The sequence below is a fragment of the Balaenoptera borealis genome, assembly GCF_965194805.1.
Source record: "Balaenoptera borealis genome assembly, chromosome: 6".
NCBI classification, from domain to species: Eukaryota; Metazoa; Chordata; class Mammalia; order Artiodactyla; family Balaenopteridae; genus Balaenoptera; species Balaenoptera borealis.
The window spans coordinates 57364780-57382750 of record NC_138863.1 but is presented as its reverse complement, the minus strand read 5'-3'; the positions used below and the strand labels follow the sequence as shown (position 1 = coordinate 57382750).

Sequence of the window (17971 nt, the reverse complement as noted above, 5' to 3'; positions counted from 1 at the left end):
TCTGCGGGGAGCATTATGGAAATATCTGGGCTTGATTTAATGAGGCTGTTCACATTGGTGGAATATCAACTTAGAGAAAAGTCTACCCAGGGCGTCCAAGTTACCAAAATGAAAATTGGCAATTGAGATGATAAGAACGTGGCTTTCTTCTGCGAAATCACTTCAGGTAACAGAGATAACATTAAATAACATACATTCTATGCACCAAGAACAATGTTTTATGTACCGAGTCTCTTATCCGTCTCTCCTAATGACTTCCCTTAGCGGGTTGTTAGTACTTGACAGCAGGTCTCCGTGCGGGGAACTTTTCTCCAATTCCACATTCAAAGGAGGTCCATCAGAGAGCATGATTGGCAATTTTCGTCATAATCTGCACATTATTAGCATCAAAATTGACGTGGCAGTTAACACTGGTGGGTTTTGATGTGCCTTTCTTCAAGTTCAAGGAAACCCCTCCAGTAGCTGGGGTTGGCAGAGCGGGTCTCAACAACCCAGCGGTGGCTTTGCAGAGGCGAAGGCGCAATAGACATGCGTGAGAAATAAGCCAAGAACCATTTTATCCGAGGAAAAGGAAAGCGAGGAGGGAAGGGGGTGAGGGGAAGAGTTCGAACTTAGAAAAGTGTCTAAGGAAATGCTTCAGGATAATATATATTTAGAAATTCAAGTATTTCCCAGATGGAGTGGAACCCAATCGTTGGAAAACTGAGCTGAAAACGCTTCTTCAAATACTACAGCGATCTGTCAGTCTTGCCCTCCCCATCCTTTCGTTTCCCTTTCCTTTCCTGGCCTGGCTGTGGCAATCTCATTAGCCATTACTTTTTGCATAAAATATGCAAGACGCCTCCATCCCAAACCGCAGATCAGAAGAGAGAAGGGGGTTGTGGGCCGAGAGACAGGCGGCAAGACCGCCGCCCCTTCCCATCTCGGCTTTGGGGCTTTGTCCTTTCCGGGGACGGCGGCCACCGCCCCACCATCCTTGTCCCCCGCACGCAGTAAACAATCTCACACACACACCCGCAGCCGCCCGCGCTCTCCATCCGCCCTCCAGGCCTTCTTCTCAGACCTCCATTCTTCCGCTCTCCTCGGATAGGGCCCCTAACAAGCTCAGGATGAGAGAAAAACTGCTACCTCTTCTCACCCTCGTTTAAAGAAAAGAATGGATGGAAGAAACAGAGAAGCAGCAGGAACATCGGGGGTGGATTTCCCTCCCGCACAAAGCACTAGCGCACACCATTCCCTTCTCTTTGTTGTGGTTCTCCTTGCTTCTGGCCACGTGGCTCAGCCGAGTAACCGGGCCTGACGGCTTAAGCCAGGACCCGAGACCCCAGAGGACTAGTTTGGGGGCGAGGAGATTGTCTTGGGGAGACCAAGAGCTCGGGACAGAGGCAAAAAAGCGGGGTCTGGGCGGCGGGAAACATACTTAGAGGAGGGGAGGTGGCTGGGTAGCAAATACAAAAATAGAAATAATTTGAGGGTAAGCACGCCGAGCTTTCGTGCCGGCTCTTCCCCCCAATTCGGGACAGGTTCCCTTAGGCCTCCCGCGCTGGGGCGCCCCCTGGCGACAGCCTCAGCAGCGGGCAGAGGGCACGTGGGCGCACAGGGGGCACGGGGGGCGCTCAGGGGACTTCCGGGCACACTCGGAGCGGCGGGCGCGGCCCCCTGGCGGCGGCGACGTAGTTATCTGGTGAGCGGCGCCTCGTCCCTCTGGTCCGGCGGGCTCACGGCGGTCTTGCTAAGCACAGCGGCTGAGTAGGGCAGGAAGCCGCTCTCGGGGCGTGGCGCTGCGGCACTGCAGCCGAAGTCCGAGCCCCCGGCGGCCCCAGCGCCGCCGCCACCGCCGCTGCCACCCCCGCCGCCTCCGCCGCCGCCACCCCGGGAGCCCAGGGCGGCGGCGGCAGCGGCTGCGGCCGCCGCGGCCGACTGACTGCTGTGGCAACTGAGGCACGAGCAGGGTGCGGAGCCGCCGCTGGGGGGCGCCCCGGCCGCCGCGGCCGAGGAGGCCGCGGCCGCCGCAGCAGCTGCTGCCGCTGCGGCCGAGGCCGCGCTGTTGAGCCCCGCGGCGGCCGCGGGCGTCTGATAGAGGCCCGGGTGACGGAAGCTGCACAGCAGCTCCGGCCGCGAGTAGGGATGCGAGAGCGCGCGGAAGGTGTCCAGCGGGCGGATGGAAGTGGCGAAGGGCGATGAGGCCGCGGCCGCTGCGCCGGAGGCCGCAGCGGCCGCGGCCGCAGCCGTGACACCCACGTGCGGGTAGTAGTGCAGCGGCACGTGCGAGTGGAAGGGGTAGGGCAGGCTTCCAGTAGCGGCCGCGTGCGTCATCATGTAGGTGTAGAAGCTGGGGTCGGCCGGGTGCGGCCACGACATGGCCAGGCGCTGCCGCTTGTCCTTCATGCGCCGGTTCTGGAACCACACCTGCGGGGAGAGCCGCGCCGCAGCCCGAGTTAGGGAGCGTCCCGAGGCCCCAGCCCCCGCCCTGCGCCTCCCCGCCCCTCCCGGACCTCCGAATAGCCTGGCCTACGCCCCTCCGACCGGGCCCAGCCCCGAGTCCCCTCTCCTCTTCCAGCTGGGACAGTGTGGGCGGCGGTGTGGAGCGCCGTAGGCACACCCTCCTAAGCGAACAGAGTCTTCTTCCCTGTGTCCAATTGCTGCGGCTCCTCGGGCTTCTGCTCCCTTGCTTTGGGCTGCGTTTTCTCGTCCCAACCCAACCTTTCCTCCCCTTCCCGCCACCCACCGGTGCCCGGCCTCGCCAAGCACCCGTCTCTCAATACCAGGATTTGCACGGGGATTCTAGGCCTCCTTTGACGAGAAGCTGCCGCTGCAGCTTTTCTAAAAAGTCGCCGCGCGAGGTCTTGAGTCCTCTGAGCTGCAAGGAATTGTCCCGAGGGGCACGGGTCCGGTTCTGATATTGAAGGGATGGTTTTGTTGGAATCTTTTGCTTCAAATGAGTGGCGGGAGCAACATCCTCTTAAACTGGGAAAGGGACTTTTCTACCCCTCCCCACACGGTATCTAATGAAGACATCATTCGTCACAACTCTAAATTAAAGAAAGCCCGACCAAACCGAAGGGAGACTTTCACACTCCTCCCCTATCCCGTGGAGTTTCCTCTTTTCTTTTTCTAGAGTGCCAGATCCTCCGTGAGGATAGCCCAGCCTCCCGGCTATCTCTCCTGGACTTATAATAAAATTAATCGCCTAAAGATATGTAAATAAGGACAATTTCGTTGCTCCCCCCCCCCCCACCCCGGGAGGTTGCTTTTTTCCCTTTGCCCAGGAGAAAAAATGTTTAGAAAACTTTCTCAACCTAATCGATTTTTAAAATACAGTATCCTTTCTCCTTCTTGTAACGATTTATGTGAAAAATAAATCTCCAAGATCAAGAGCAAATGGAAAGTTTCACCTTTGGTTCGTGCCAGAGGAACAAAGACCAGACGGCTTTGCCGCCGAGGGGAAAGTGAGGCCAAGGACATGGGCTAGGGGCACCTGGGTAGGCGCTGAGCTGAGGCGAGCGTTTGCGGCATGGGCTGCGCCATTCGGGGGCTTCCCAGGTCAGCCAGGCCGGCCAACCCTTCGGATATGGCAGCTGAGAAATAAATATGCCAGTTCCTTTGGTGACTCTCCCCGCGGGTTTTCAGGCCCTCAGCTAAATCTAGCCACCCAGAAAGGAGAAACAAAAATCAACCCAGACACCCTGGGGAAGGCTAGAACAGGCGCATGCTGGAATCAATACCTTGATAGTGGTTTCGGGAAGGTTGAGCGCAGCGGCCAGCTCGCACCGGCGGGGCCGCGACACATAGTTCTCCCGGTAGAACTCCTTCTCCAGGCGCGCGATCTGTTCGCGGGTGAACGCCGTGCGGTAGCGCCGCACCTGATCCGCGCCAGAGCCGGAGCCGACCAGCGCTGCGCCCGCGCCGCCGCCGCCGCCGCCTCCATGCAGGCTGCCGAGGCCAGAGCCCGACGCAGACGTCGTGGTGCCCGCGGCTGAGCCACTCTCCGCGAACCCTGGCAAACAAACGGCCGACAGCGCATGAGTCACCGTAAGACCAAGATCTCCGCGCTGGGGCTGCACGAGGATGGGGGAAGCCGCGAGAGGAAGGCGAGGCGCTGCCTGAATTGATGGGATCTGTCATGCTTACAAATTGCTGCCGTTAATGGAATCAATAAAGTTTGGGGAGCTCTTCATAACCAAATAATAGGAACTCAATTGGGAGGGGGGGTTGTTTTGTTTTAATAAAAGGAAATTTTCAACTCAGGAGGAAAATTGGCCAAGGGAAAATGCCTACATCTAGACTCAGTTTGAGAAGCTCTGGATTTGCCATGATCTGGAGACCGCAGGTCAGCTTTCTGTACGGCCTCTAACCTTTCTTTGACAGTCTTTGGGATTTGGTTTAAAATATTTTAAGATTGGAAAGACAGCAGTAAGTAGCTCAAACAGGAACCATTCGGGGGTGGACTCTACTTTTCAACTCTCTCCCGCTGACCCAAGAGGGTCTCCCAGAGGCGCCCAGCGAGGCTCCCTTCGACTTAGAATGCCCCCTTCACTCGGCCTTGGGGCTCAGAGGCCGCGGAGTTCGGAGCAGCTGCCCTGGGCAGCCTTCCCCCAACGCGACTCAGTGGATGGCTAGGGGTAGGTCGGCTCGCACGGGTGTTTAGACCCGCTCGCAGAAACATTTTCTCGGACTCAGGAGCGAGGGCAGGCCCCAGGCCTGCGTCTCTCTGGGAGGCTCAAGGAGCAGAGCCGGAGGGCACGGTTCCACGCCTGCGTCCCGCCCCCGCCTGAACCAGCTCTGTGCAGCTCGCTGCAGAGGGTCGGAGAGGGGCAAAGGCACCAAGAACAGCCGGCAGGGCAGCGGAGGAACAGAGAGGATGGGACTGGAGAGCGCGTCGCGGGCGGCGCGATTACCTTTGCCATTGTTTTCCTTGAGCGGCGCGGCGCCGAGGCCGCCGGGCGAGCGCAGCGCCGAGCAGCCCACCTCCACGTCGCTGCTCATGTCCGCCTCGGCTGCCGCCTCTGAATAATGACCCGGCTTTTTTCGGCCCTCCGCGGCGGACGCGATTTCGGAGGAGACGGTGCTTTCGCTGCCCGGGTGCTGCAGGTTGAACAAAGTATCTATTTCGAATTTGCCCTTGGCAGGGAGGTCTCCCAGAGCGCTGTGCAGGGGGGCGGACGGCAGGCGCGGGCTGAGGCGAGCCGGGTGCTGCGAATTTTCCAGGGCCTCGAGCACAGCATTGCCAGCCGAGTCGGACAAATTGGAGAACCTCTTGCCGGCCGTGGGGCTGTGCAGCCCTCTCTCCATCAGAATCATCTCTTTTCTTATTCTTTCCATCATCTCAGCTTTCTAAAAAATGTCACAGTGGCCCGGCTGTCCCGTCCTAATGATGGGCTGCGCCTAGGGCTAATTCTCATTCAGCCCCAGCGAGCGCCTCTAAATATTATTATCTCTTTTGGAGGGAGGCGGAAAAATTGTGGGATGCCACAGCGAGGGAATGACTGGTCAAAATGACCCATACATCCTTCCGAGCCCGAGATGTCATTCATCAAAAAGTAGCGCTCGCTCGTCATTAAGGTACGAATGACGCCGTTCGAATAATCATTTATTGTAACAGGTTTATAAGCAAATAAATACACGCTCCTGTCAGTGGGTAATGAAGGCGGCTTCAGAGCAGACAAATAGATCCAGGTAGGAGGCGAGAAGAGACAAGAAGTGAGGAGGAAGGCTCCCGGTCCTTTGCCCGCTCAGAGCAGGTTCTGCTCGCCCGGGGGTTTGGCCTCGGGGGTGAAATTGACAGTCTGATTAATAGAGCGCGCAGCGGCACATTTCCCCCTTCATTTAGGGGCATCATTACGCTCTCAGTTTGCTGGGTTGCCCCTTAGGTCCTAATCATGCAGCGCCTTCCTCATTTTTCCTCGGACACAGATACGTGTTAAATAATAGATAATGCTTTGATTTTCCAGAGTAGATCGTCGGGAAGTTTTGTTTGTTTGTTTGTTTGTTTTTAACATTTACAAACGGGAGGAGGGTAAGGGGGGGACGGGGGAGGATGTAGGAAGAGTTGCGTAAGGAGAAGACCTTGCGCTCCTGTCTGGATTACTTATCTTTCGAATTTCAGAACCAAATATGTATTTTATTTAACAAATAAGACGCCGCGTTCTCTCTCTCCCCACTTCTTCGCCTCAGCCTGGCTACTCTCCTCCCACCCAGGAGGGAGAGACAGAGAGAGAGAGCGAGAGAAGGAGAGACAGGGAGAGAGAGAATCTCATAGAGTTTTGAAAGCACTTTAGTGCTACGTGGCTGGGGAGGTGCGTTGGGCCCGCGCCTCCAAACGGAAATCATTAGGTCCTCTCTGATTTTTTAATACCGTTTGCAGAGTGAGTCCTGAACTTGAAGTCCCAGGTTTTTTACTTTTATAATCCTGCTGATGGATAGGCTTCTCGCCTACGCATTTTCCCTAGGGGAAATGAACTCGGCTGGACGATTTCATTGCAGAATTCAACAGCTAACTTTAAACACAGTCGCAATTTACAGCGCCATATGGGCCGCCCCAAATCCACTTTTACTTTGCCAGCTTTCCCCCTCCCTCCTCAAATCGAATTATTTGTGGCAAAGTTGCCGGGTTTCGAGGTCAAGGATGGGAAAGAAGAGACTTAGTTTCCTTCCCCTACCATCCCCCTGCCCTCTCTTCCCCACTCTGCTCTTCTTCCTTCTCCCCTTCCTCCTCTACCCCACCCCAGCCTCTTACCTGTGGCCCCGGATATTCCCTGCGCTGAGTCTGGGCGCGAAAAATCGCGGACTAGCCTTGCTGCTGCTCCTCCCGACCTGAGCTTGGCGGCTGAGCCTCTTGGCGATAACTTTGATGGTCATAATGACGCTGGTGGCAACCATTTTAACGAAGATCAATCTTCACTCAAGGCCGTTGCACGTCTCCTCCCTCGCTTGCGCCCCACGATGCTCGGACCCCCAACGAGCTGTGCGGGTCCACCCACCAGCTGCCCAAGGGGAGAGATCCACGGCCACCGGCAGGAACAAGGGCGGATAGAGACGGGACCCGGAGGTCGGCCTGCGAGCTTCCGAAGCTGCCGAGAGACCCTGGCAATCTGGGCGCTGGTCTCGGGTCCTGCACCGCCAACCCAGACCCCAACCCAGGGCCCCCCCTTTCCTCCCTGCCGCCACACCCAGCACATCGGGGGTGTGTTAGGGGCAAACCCGAGATCTATTTGCCCATCTCTCTGTTGGCGCTTTCCTTTTAACTTTGGACCCCTTGGGGGCGCGTCAGGAATGTAAAGGGAGGCGAGGTGTGAAGTATATTTATATACATTTATACACAGAGTCAATGCCAAAAGTTTATCTCCTGTTCCCCTTGGCACCCACTTATTTCAACAACGCGAGTTCTGCTTCGAAAATCAATTCTGCCTCTTTAAGGTAATAAAACGGAATTCTCCCCCAAGGTGAGAAATGGAAAGCTGGATAGGCACCTGGTGACTGGAGAGGTGAGAGGTGGGACGCATAATGGGCGTCGGGAGCTCAGAGGAGGACATCACTCGGGTCCACCTCCGCCCCTGCCCCAGAGGCCACCCGACTCCGAGCACTATGAGCCCTTCTCGCGCCGGCTTTCCGGCCATTAACGTGGTCAGAGCTCAGCCTTGCGGATTATCCCACCTCTCCTTCCCTCTCCTTCCACAGTCCGAATGCCCAGTTCCACCATCCCTGGCAGGCCGCGCCCAGCGGAGGGGGGTTGCTGTCCCAGGAACTTGGGAAGGGTACCCCCTAGTCCCACTTAGCTTTAGGGACTGAATGGGACACTTCGGTCCAGGCTCCGGTCCGTGGGGGGGGGGGGGGCCAAGGCCCTGGCAGGGGGTGGGATCGGGCGGAGGCGCGACTTAAGCGGAAGTCGCAGATGCCTTTATTGCTGTCGTTTGGCGCCCCCGTCTGTTTTCCTCGCGGTTTCGGCAGCTGTGAGCTGCTTTCAATCGCAGGAGCCGCTGGCTGGGGGCGGGGTACTGACGGCAGCCCCTTCCTCCTTCACCCCGCGGGTGGGTCTCCAGCTTCCTCCCTTCCTCGGGGACCCCTCGGCCCTCGTGCCAAAACCTGTGGCAAACCGGACCTCAGTCTGTTGAAAAGGGAAAACACCATTTCTCGGCGACACCTTCATTCATTAGTGGTTTCCAAAACTATTTTGCACCTTTTAAATAACACTAACATTGCGTATTCTAGCACATTTATCATGAAAAGTATGTTTGAGACCATGTCAGGAAAACTACTCACACTAAAAGACACCCATAATTTTTCACTGAACTGCGCTTAGCAGACAATGTTTCATGGGAGACGGTGAACATTCCATTACAATATTTAATGTCCCTTAATTTATGTAGATTCCACATTTACCAGTAGTAGTAATATTGGCCCACCTATATAGAGCTTTAACTCTGAAATTACAAGTGCTTTTTACATATATTAGCTTCTCTAATGCTCAGAGCAACTCTAGAAATCATTCTATTATTATCCCTTTTTCAGAGATAAGAAAGCTTCCACACAGAGATTAGAGAACTTGCTTGTGATTTAAGTTATCTCTGATAATATCCAAACTATACGGTATTTTAAAGCTTTGGGCAACATTTATTGTTGGTTCTTTTATTTTGCATATGTCTTCTTTAAATACTCAAAAACATTGAATCTGCACAGAGGTAGTGAGAAGACTGACACAGTTCTGTTGGGGTTCATTATTGAAATGCCCAAACCTTGCAGCTCTCCCGAAATGTCTAGGCTGAGACTGGGAACCACCTGTCAAAAGTCCCTGGTTATCAGACGCAGCCTCCAGGCCATCAAAACCTCCTACTCACTACCAAGGCACAAGGCTCACTCAAAAAAAAAAAAAAAAAAAAAATCAACCCATGCCCGCGTGGTTTGGCAGGAATTTTTAAGATGCGTTGGGGTTGAGGGTTCGGAAAGGGCTTTCTCCAGAAGGGCTGAAAAGCACTTTTTACTCCAAAGGAGGAATTACATGAAAGAGGCCTAAATTTGTTTTTGTTGTTAGGCCTCCAGACTAAATATTTGTTTCTTGAGCAGCGGCGGGTCCTCCGAGGTGAAGTGGTAAACACTTTTGGCCTTCGACTGAAGGTTGTAAAAATTTGTCCAGGCTGCCCGAGGGGAGGAGCGCCGGTAGAGCCGGAGCTGTCGCTGAGCCCCGCAAGCTCCGGGGCCTGGCTCCTGCCTTCGGCGAGGAAGGCTCCGGGCCAACGGGGCCCGAAACCCGCAGGCCCGCAGCCGGACGCAAGCTCGCTCGAGGACTGGGGCCGCCGAGTGCGGCGGGACAGCAGGATGGCTAGAACCCGGGCTGAGAACACCGGGTACGTTTTCTTTAGGCTGAGTGCGGTCCCCACGGCTCGGAGGTTTCGGTTTATAAGGGAAGATGCGGGTCTGGCGACTGCAGGGCGGACTCTGTACTGGCAACTTTTTGCTGCCATCCCTCGGCAGGCCGGCCTCGCGCCGTCTCCTCCGGGCCTCTCTGGCTCCTTCTATTTCTCCTCCTCCTTTCCCCTACAATCCCGCGCCCACCAGGACCGCCTTGGGTGGGGGCTGGGAGAGTACTTTGTCCCTGGACTCCGGGGCTACCCCGACTGAAGCCTGCCTGAAGCTCGTGCGCCCTCGACGCGACAGGAAAACTTGCAGGGACATCTAGCGCCGAGCCTGGGAAACTGCGCACCGCCCAGCCGGGAAGCTAAGCCGGACCACTTACTCCTCCGCTTCCTTCTCTTGGCCTCCTCCGCCCACCGCGCCCCGCCCCGCCCCGCCCCGCCCCTTCGTGGTTAGGCATTTCCCTAACCTTCATCCCTTCCTGCTGCCGGTGACCACAACTGGATTTCCCACCGAGACGGTGGGGCTCTGCGGAATGTGGGTGGGGGTGAGACAGATAGAGAGAGAGACATTTATTTTCTTTCATCTCAAAGGGCCGACAGAGTGAGCACTTACTGGACTTCAGTTAACAATGATACTGCTAGAGAAGTATTCCGAGGATAACCCCACACCTTGAGTTGTCGGACAAAACAGCGGAAGATGGTTTTCGGTCCCATCTTTTGTTTTGCGAAAAAAGCAGCAAGTTACCCGGGTCCTCGGGCTCTGCACCCACCCTCCGGCTCCCCCTTCGCAGTGAGATTAGTGCTTCTTTGAGAGGGAAGACTCTCGCTGTGTTTAATTCCCGCCAGGACTGTAGGAGTTCTCTCCATCCCAAACAAGGGCCCACCGCCCTGCGGGAGGTAAACCTGGTTTCACCAAATAACGCTTCGGTTTGAAGAGGTTTTTTGTTGTTGCAAACAATTTACATTTAATAAAGCCTAATTGTGTTATTAAATCCAAATGGAATACATCTCAGACACAGAAACTGCCTAAACTCAGGATGCCACTGTCTGGCTCTTGCTAGAGACCCCTTTATTCACCCCGGGTTTGCTGTTTTTTTAAATCCTTTTGATATCTCCAGCCTGAGTGAAATTGGGTATTGCCTGCAGAGGGAAAATTAGCGCCAAAGTTGGCAGAGCACAGACTTGGTTAAGAGCACTGTCCAGCCAGTTCTGCTGGACTTTACTTTGGAATTAAGACTTTATTTCTACACTGAAGTTTTGGCTTCTTACAAGTTAATTAGAGTGGTGTCCTGCATTTTCTGCTGTGGCCATCAAGGAACACACTTTCAAAGGAGTCCCCAGGACCCCATTCTGTTAGGACCCGGCTATTGTTGTCCTGGCCCTAATGGCCACCGATTAGGTGGTTAATTGAGCTCATTTCTGTCTTGGCAAGCAGAGGAACTTGTGTTCTTCAATAAATCTAAATCGCAGTCTGCATCTACCCCTTCCCCAACCCAGGACAGGGACATGATTTGAAAGATCAGCTACAAGGAGGAAAAGAGAGGATGTGACTTCCAGAATATCATCAGTTCCCAAAAAAGGGTGCTTGGGCAGGCAAAGGAGGGAAAGGAGCAAGTGATGGGAGGGGAGAGCAGAGGTGACCTGATTTTCTCTGGTAGAGTAGGACTTTGGGCAATGAAGGGCCACCTTGAGTTTCTCACCAAAATCAGGAAAGATGGCAAAAATCACTGAATAACAACACATCAGTTTTTGGAGACATTTTTGTTTGCAAAGACTTTTGTTTAACAAAGACTATTTCTGTTGTTAAAGCCCCAACATAATACACCTACCCACCCACACACAGCGTTCAGTCTGTGCTCCTGGCCAGCTAAAGAAAATTATTCCCGTTAAGTTTAAACCTAAAATCACCTTGGATACAGGGTATACAAGCTAAATGAAATGTTCCTGCAAATTCAGCCTCAAAATTCCTCCACTACCTACCACCCCCAGCTTGTAAACTATGTGTTGTCTTAGTTCATAAACAGAGCAGCCCTGACTCTGCCTGGTACTCAACCACTGCCCTATGATCCAATAGGAGCAGCTGCCCTGGGATGCTAGGTTTAGGGGACCTTCATAGGGTCCAGTCAGAGCCTCTTTCCTAAGGGGAATCCCCTCCCCTAGGGCCAGGACCTAGAAGGCTGTACTGGAAGAAGGTTCAGCTGCAGAATAGCAAGAGGCTATGCTCCTTACTGTTCAAAACTTCCCTGGTCTCTGAATACCTGCTAGGATGGGTAGAGAAGCTCCAAGTCTTGCCAGAGTTCCACAAGGAAACTGGAGGCAAGGCCACCATTGAGAAGTGTCTTTCAACCAGAGCATTAATTCAGACTTTGCTTCCAGTCCTGCACAACTTAATTTGCTGCATGGAAAATTAAGCCAAAAGTGAAGGGCTGTCCGAAATCAGCAAACCTTGACAAGTTCTTCCTTCCTATCTTAATTTCACTTTCTTTACTTTTTTAGCATATAATCAGTCATTAAAATGTATTTATCAGATAGAAAATGGAGCAGAAATTCCAGGGCACAAAAATCACAGAGATATTTAGTTTTGAGAGACTGAAAGTTTGTTGGTTCCAGTTATGTCTTAGAAATATTTCAACAAATTTATTTGAGGTAACAGAAAAAAATTTTTTTAAGTATCTCCATGCTTTCCCTCTCTGAGAAAAAGAAGGGGATACAAAGGAAAAATAAGAGCATTTCAGGGGGCAGCATCCCATGACTGGTTTGGTACTGAAATTGTTGGGTAAAGAGAACCCAGCCAAACTCTTCCAAAAAGTCAGCAACCCTGTCACCTGGCTCTGGCTGGCATTTTAAAAAAACAAAAAAAAACAAATCCAGCTTCTCTTGCTAACTTCTGCCTTCTCTCAAGAAACCGAAATTGTTCTTACCAGCAAACTTCCATTCTCTACAATTTTCTGCAGAGGCTTAGGCCCCTCCCGTCTTGAATTGATCATGAACATGTCTAGGACTTCAAAAAGGTCAAACAAATTCGCCTGCTTTTCCTTTCCAGCACCCCTCTCATAACTTTCCCCTTTATTTGAGCCTTTTATGGTTACTGCGTTTTGCGTGTCAACACTCCCAACACCAGCAGCCCACCCTGCGATGATGGGCCAGGTCCAAGAGGGCCTCCCTGGCTCTTTTAGTTGCCCCATCCAGGTCCTGTCTTGGTCCAGAACAGTGGGGCTAGGTGACAAGCTGGCTTCACCAATCACAGGCTCAGGGGAGTGATTTTCTTGGAGGTGGGCTGGACTGGGGTGTTGCTGCTACAGAACGAAATGGGCTCACTCTGAGGGCTCTCCCACCCACCCCAGTACTGTCGGCCCATCAGATCTAATGTTGCTCCTAAAGTGGAGCCTTAGAGTTGCCGCAGGACTCACATAGGCTCCCCGCTAATGTCTAAGATGGAGGATGATGGACTGGGGTTCTGTGGCTGAGGAATGGAAGGAAGGGATGAAGAGAGGGCTCAGGGTTGTGATCCCTACACCCTGGCGGGGCTGCCCGGAGCCCAGCCTACCCCCTCGAAGTCAGACCCTGTTGCTCCGGGCTGCTCCCATCACGAGCCCCAAATTTGCTTGGGAAAAACACCCTCTTAATTTGCCCCTCTCACTTCTCTGCAGTTGGCAGCTTGGAAAAGAAAACGAAACAAAGGTTCCTGGGAAAGTGAAGTTTTCAATTAATTGGTGTGAGTAACGGGCGGGGGTGGGTGGTGTCTGCAAAATGCAAGAGGCAGTTCGGCTGCTGGGCGAGGCGCAGAAATTTCCTGGAGGGCGGCAGAGTGGCTTTCTCCCGGCGCCCTTCAGAGGGTCTTTCTGCGGACCCGGGGAGGCTGCGCCAGGGCTGGGGAACCCAGCTCGGGAGGCAGCTCCCGGCTGGCCTGAGTGTAGAGGCGAATAGCGTGGACCAGGCGTTCGGACTTTTTTCGCTGGGGCAGATCCTCTGGTTCGCCGCGCCGAGGACGGGTCTTTTCGTCCGCTTGATTTATTTGTAAGTCTCTGTCCCCGGCCCCAAGGGCGGCTTCGTGGGCATTTTCCGGGTGGACGGTGTGTGCGTATTGGGGGAGGGGGGGGTCTGCTCCAATTGGTCTTAATTCGGAGGATCGCCCGGGAGAGCACGCGTTAAATGCCTTTGCCCCGTAGCAATACGCAAGGTAGAGAAAATTAGCTTCCTCGGGTTTGGGGTCTAGGTCACCTAATCCGAGGAATTAAACAACAGGATCAAAAATCGGTCTGTTTTCACATCATTCTGATCATCCCTGTCCTTCTCCTTCATTTAGCTGTGCAGCTCAGGGAGCCAAGGAGAGGTGGCAAAAACTGCCGTGGCCGAGACAAGGCGCAGGCCTCGGCGCCCGCCTCAGTCGCAGACGGGGCCTAGGATGGGCGGTCGCGCAATCAGCTCTTGGGGGTGGCTGCGGCGCAAACGCCTGGGTCCGGGAGAGGGCGGGAAGGGGCGGTGGGCTGCGCGAGGGCTGGGGAGGGGTAGGGGCCGGGGTGGGTGGGTCCAAGGGGCCGGGGCCCGGAGCCAGGCTGTCCCGCGCCCCCACCCCCACGTGGCCCTGCGCAGCCAATGGCACGGCCCCGAGCGGGAGCCCTCGGGGAGGGAGGCGGCCCCCCGACCGGCTCAGGCCCCCTCCCAACCTGAACTTCGTTTTTATAAACGTCCCGCGATGAGCTAACCTGTTGGAGGGCGGGCTGGCGGGCGGGCTGGCGGGAGGCTCGCAGAGGGAGAGAGGGCGAGAGGAAGAGGGCGGGAGCGAGAGAACGAGAGAGAAAGGAGAGGAGGGAGGAGGCGCGCCGCGCCATGGGGTCGTGCACGGGGCCGGGGCCGGGGCCGGGGCCGGGCCAGGCCGGGCCATGAGCCGCGCCGGGAGCTGGGACATGGACGGGCTGCGGGCGGACGGCGGGGCCGCCGGGGCGGCCCCGGCCTCCTCCTCCTCCTCCTCCTCCGTGGCGGCAGCGGCGCCGGGCCAGTGTCGCGGCTTCCTCTCGGCGCCAGTGTTCGCCGGGACACACTCCGGACGAGCGGCAGCGGCGGCGGCGGCGGCGGCAGCAGCGGCGGCGGCGGCGGCGGCCTCGGGCTTCGCGTACCCAGGGACCTCTGAGCGCGCGGGTTCCGCCTCGTCGTCGTCATCTTCGGCTGTGGTCGCGGCGCGCCCGGAGGCTTCCTCCTCCAAAGAGTGCCCGGCGCCCGGCGCGGCCGCTGCAGCGCCCCCGGGCGCCCCGGCCCTGGGCTACGGCTACCACTTCGGTAACGGTTACTATAGCTGCCGCATGTCGCACGGCGTGGGCTTACAGCAGAATGCTCTCAAGTCGTCGCCGCACGCCTCGCTGGGAGGCTTCCCGGTGGAGAAGTACATGGACGTGTCGGGCCTGGCAAGCAGCAGCGTACCGGCCAACGAGGTGCCCGCGCGAGCCAAGGAGGTGTCCTTCTACCAGGGCTACACGAGCCCCTACCAGCATGTGCCCGGCTACATCGACATGGTGTCTACCTTCGGCTCCGGGGAGCCTCGGCACGAGGCGTACATCTCCATGGAGGGCTACCAGTCCTGGACGCTGGCCAACGGGTGGAACAGCCAGGTGTACTGCGCCAAGGACCAGCCACAGGGCTCCCACTTTTGGAAATCATCCTTCCCAGGTAGGGACGTTGGGAAAAGGGGAAGGACAAGAGGGAGAGATGCAGGGAGGGAGGAAGAGGAAGAGAGGAAGAAGGAAAAGAATGGACTGGGAGTCTACGCCCCTGCTTGGGAGTTGGGCACCTATCCTCCTCTCCCCAACCATGGTTAACCCAGTGGAACAGTCGGTCCAGTTTGTGTGAAATCTGTAAATTCATCCTTTTGATTTAAATTGCCTCTCTCACAACCCTTTTCTTCCTGTGTGCGGGCACAGGCCTATTTTTCTCCTAAAGTTGAAGGTCTTTGCTGCCCTTTGCTCAGGCCTTGGCCCCTCCTCCCCAAAGAGGTGTCACGGAGTTGAGACCCACTTTTGAAGGATATGAATACCCCAGAGTGACCACTAAAGCTTCCAAGAGCTCACAAGCTCCAAACACAGGAACACGAAAAGTCAAAGTTTGAACAAGCAGCCTAGGTATTTCTTTTTAAGTCTGTGTATGTTTGTGTGTTTGCAACCAGCATTTGCAGAAACTGTCCTTATGAGAGTCCCCAGCAACTACACCATAAAATCTCAGGCTTGTTAAGATGCCGGTTTGAGAAACCATGATGATCCATCATACTGGCCTTCACTTTGAAGTGTAAATAATCTTTCTTTAATAACATGTAAATAATATGTCTGTGTAAATAATAATAAAGTGTAAACAGCCTGTCTTTCTTCATTCTCTGTACCCCCTCCAAGTCTACACACACAGTCCCCAGCTGGGTGCTCCAGATATCCCGGTCTAATTTCTCCTGTGCTGTTTTTTTATACCAGGGGATGTGGCTCTAAATCAGCCAGACATGTGTGTCTACCGTCGGGGGAGGAAGAAGAGGGTGCCCTACACCAAACTGCAGCTCAAAGAACTGGAGAACGAGTATGCCATTAACAAGTTCATTAACAAGGACAAGCGGCGGCGGATCTCGGCTGCCACGAACCTATCCGAGAGACAAGTGACCATTTGGTTTCAGAACCGAAGAGTGAAAGACAAGAAAATCGTCTCCAAGCTCAAGGATACTGTCTCCTGATGTGGGCCAGATTGGCCACAGAGAGTTTAAATGCTTCCACTTGCCTCCAAAAGACCTTTGGAAAGACTTGAATATGTATTTAATTCCCCCATTCCCCTGCCAGTAATGGCAAATTTTGTGAATTGTTTTTCTCTCTTCCCATAATCTGGCTCTAAAACCTCTTGCTGCCCAACCTGACTTCGTAGTTCTGTTTCTTACTTGTTTATTTTTGATTTTGCTCTTGTCTAGGTTTATTTTTTATGATTTTTTAATGTTCTGTTTCTCCCTCCAGGCCAGTATAAAGGACTTGAAGTATTTTAAAATAATCCCCCCAAATGAATTTCAGAAGTGCCATTTTGATTTTAGGGTTTTATTTTTTTAAATCACTTTTTATGCCTGTTTCCAGCACTTCTTATCTTCATAATCCATTAGGGCAGAATGATTTGCAGTCATTCATATCCTGTGATTGGGTAATTGAATCATTAGCTCTCAGGAGTCTCCCTGAGGCAAATGGAAACAGCTCTGGGCAAGCAGTGTTCTAGGGTCACTGGGAAAGTCTAAAAATAGGAGGCTGGAGAGACTGTGATGGCTTTAAAAGCAGCTACCTTATTAAATAGGGTTTGTATCAATATTGGAGTGAAGACAATCTTTCTGACTTTGGGTCTTTCACTTGCTGTTGTAATTGTGTTTAATACACCTTGTAGATTTGTGCTTTTATAATCTTTAATTTGGAAATAATGTGTCCACATGGACGCCTTCATTTCTCTAGATGCAGATATTTAAATGGCTGCAATTGGCAGAGTGACCCACGGATCCTATAAACGCATCCCCTCTCCTTGGCCTCCAGTCTGTGGGGCTAGAATTGAGACCATCTCCTCAGTTCCCTGAAAGAGGCTTGAATCAGTGTGGCCATGGGTGGGAACTTTTATCCAGAACCCAGCGAAGAACTTGACTGTCTGAACAAATGTATTGGGCTCTCGTGGAGCTTTAAAACATCTAACAAATGTGGAGCTCTGAAGTCCAGGAAGAAAAAAAAAGATGTTTCTGAAAGTGATGATAAATAACTACTTTTAAAGTGCTGCATATTTATACAACTGAGAGATTATTTTTGTAGATGCAATGTCTGTGAGCTGAGATACATGGGCAGTGCTTCAGGCATTTAAAAATCACTTTTTACTCCTAGGGAGATGCAAATAAACAGAACTCTCTTGTTTCTTCTGAGTCTATACATTTGTTTTCTTTTTCCAAGCTTGTGTTGCCTCTAGAAACTGGTCTTATTTATTATAAAATCTTGTTCCTGAATGCTATGGGATTCCCTATAGATGAAGGAAACTCAACACCAGTTCTGGTCTGTAAAACCTCCAGGCTCTCCACTTCCATCACCCCTTCCCTCTCCTTTTCCTGTGCCTTTAAGATAAATAGTGATAACTTTAAATTAGGATATAATTTGTGGTGTCTAAAATTATAGTTTTTACCAGACCAGCTCAAAAAAAATTCCCAATTAAATTCTACTTCTGAAAAAGAAACATTTCAGGCTTATCCCTTATCGCCTTCTCCCGGCAGCCTGCACACAGCAGTTGAAGACTGAAACCATAATTATACACCCTAAACCTCTAGACGCAATTTTTAGGCACTACGAACTTTCTTTCTGAGGGCTTTTTGCTACTCAGAGAAATGGCCGCTGAGGAGCTGGATGTCTCGTCGTTGTTAGCAGCCGGGCGCGATGAATTCAATGGCTGCTAACTTTTGGTATGTGAGTTAAATACAGTTGTGTAAAACCTCACACGATATGTAAACTCTTCTGGCGGGAGGATTCCCCTATGGATCTGCCAGAGAAGGCGCAGAGACCCAAGGTTCGGAGCTACTTTCGTTTTCTCCTCCTCGGCTTGATTTCTTTCGTATCTTGCAACCGACTTCGAGCAGGCAACTTCGTTTTAAT

General features: G+C 53.4%; 2 protein-coding genes across 2 annotated transcripts; one reads left to right on the top strand and one right to left on the bottom strand.

Annotated features, from left to right (window-relative positions):
* Window positions 1–1677: 1677 nt before the first annotated feature.
* EVX2 (even-skipped homeobox 2) lies at window positions 1678–7550 on the bottom strand (the record flags this gene model as incomplete). The annotated part of the gene is made up of 3 exons (XM_082396468.1): window positions 4899–7550; window positions 3726–3997; window positions 1678–2409 (listed from the first exon to the last, which is right to left on the bottom strand). Exons 1-3 carry the CDS (start codon window positions 5323–5325, stop codon window positions 1678–1680), a joined length of 1431 nt encoding a protein of 476 aa, XP_082252594.1. The 5' UTR covers window positions 5326–7550.
* A 2362-nt stretch (window positions 7551–9912) lies between these two features.
* On the top strand, window positions 9913–17253 carry HOXD13 (homeobox D13). The gene is made up of 2 exons (XM_082396429.1): window positions 9913–15014; window positions 15803–17253. The coding sequence occupies exons 1-2, from the start codon at window positions 14234–14236 to the stop codon at window positions 16051–16053; spliced, it is 1032 nt and encodes a 343-aa protein (XP_082252555.1). The 5' UTR covers window positions 9913–14233; the 3' UTR covers window positions 16054–17253.
* The last annotated feature ends 718 nt before the right edge of the window (window positions 17254–17971 follow it).

Bases quoted from the DNA above. Each gene is read 5' to 3' on its own strand.
- HOXD13 (XM_082396429.1), top strand. From the start codon at position 14,234: ATGAGCCGCGCCGGGAGCTGGGACATGGACGGGCTGCGGGCGGACGGC. The intron at 15,015-15,802 runs GTAGGGACGTTG...TTTTTATACCAG, and splicing joins TTGGAAATCATCCTTCCCAG to GGGATGTGGCTCTAAATCAG.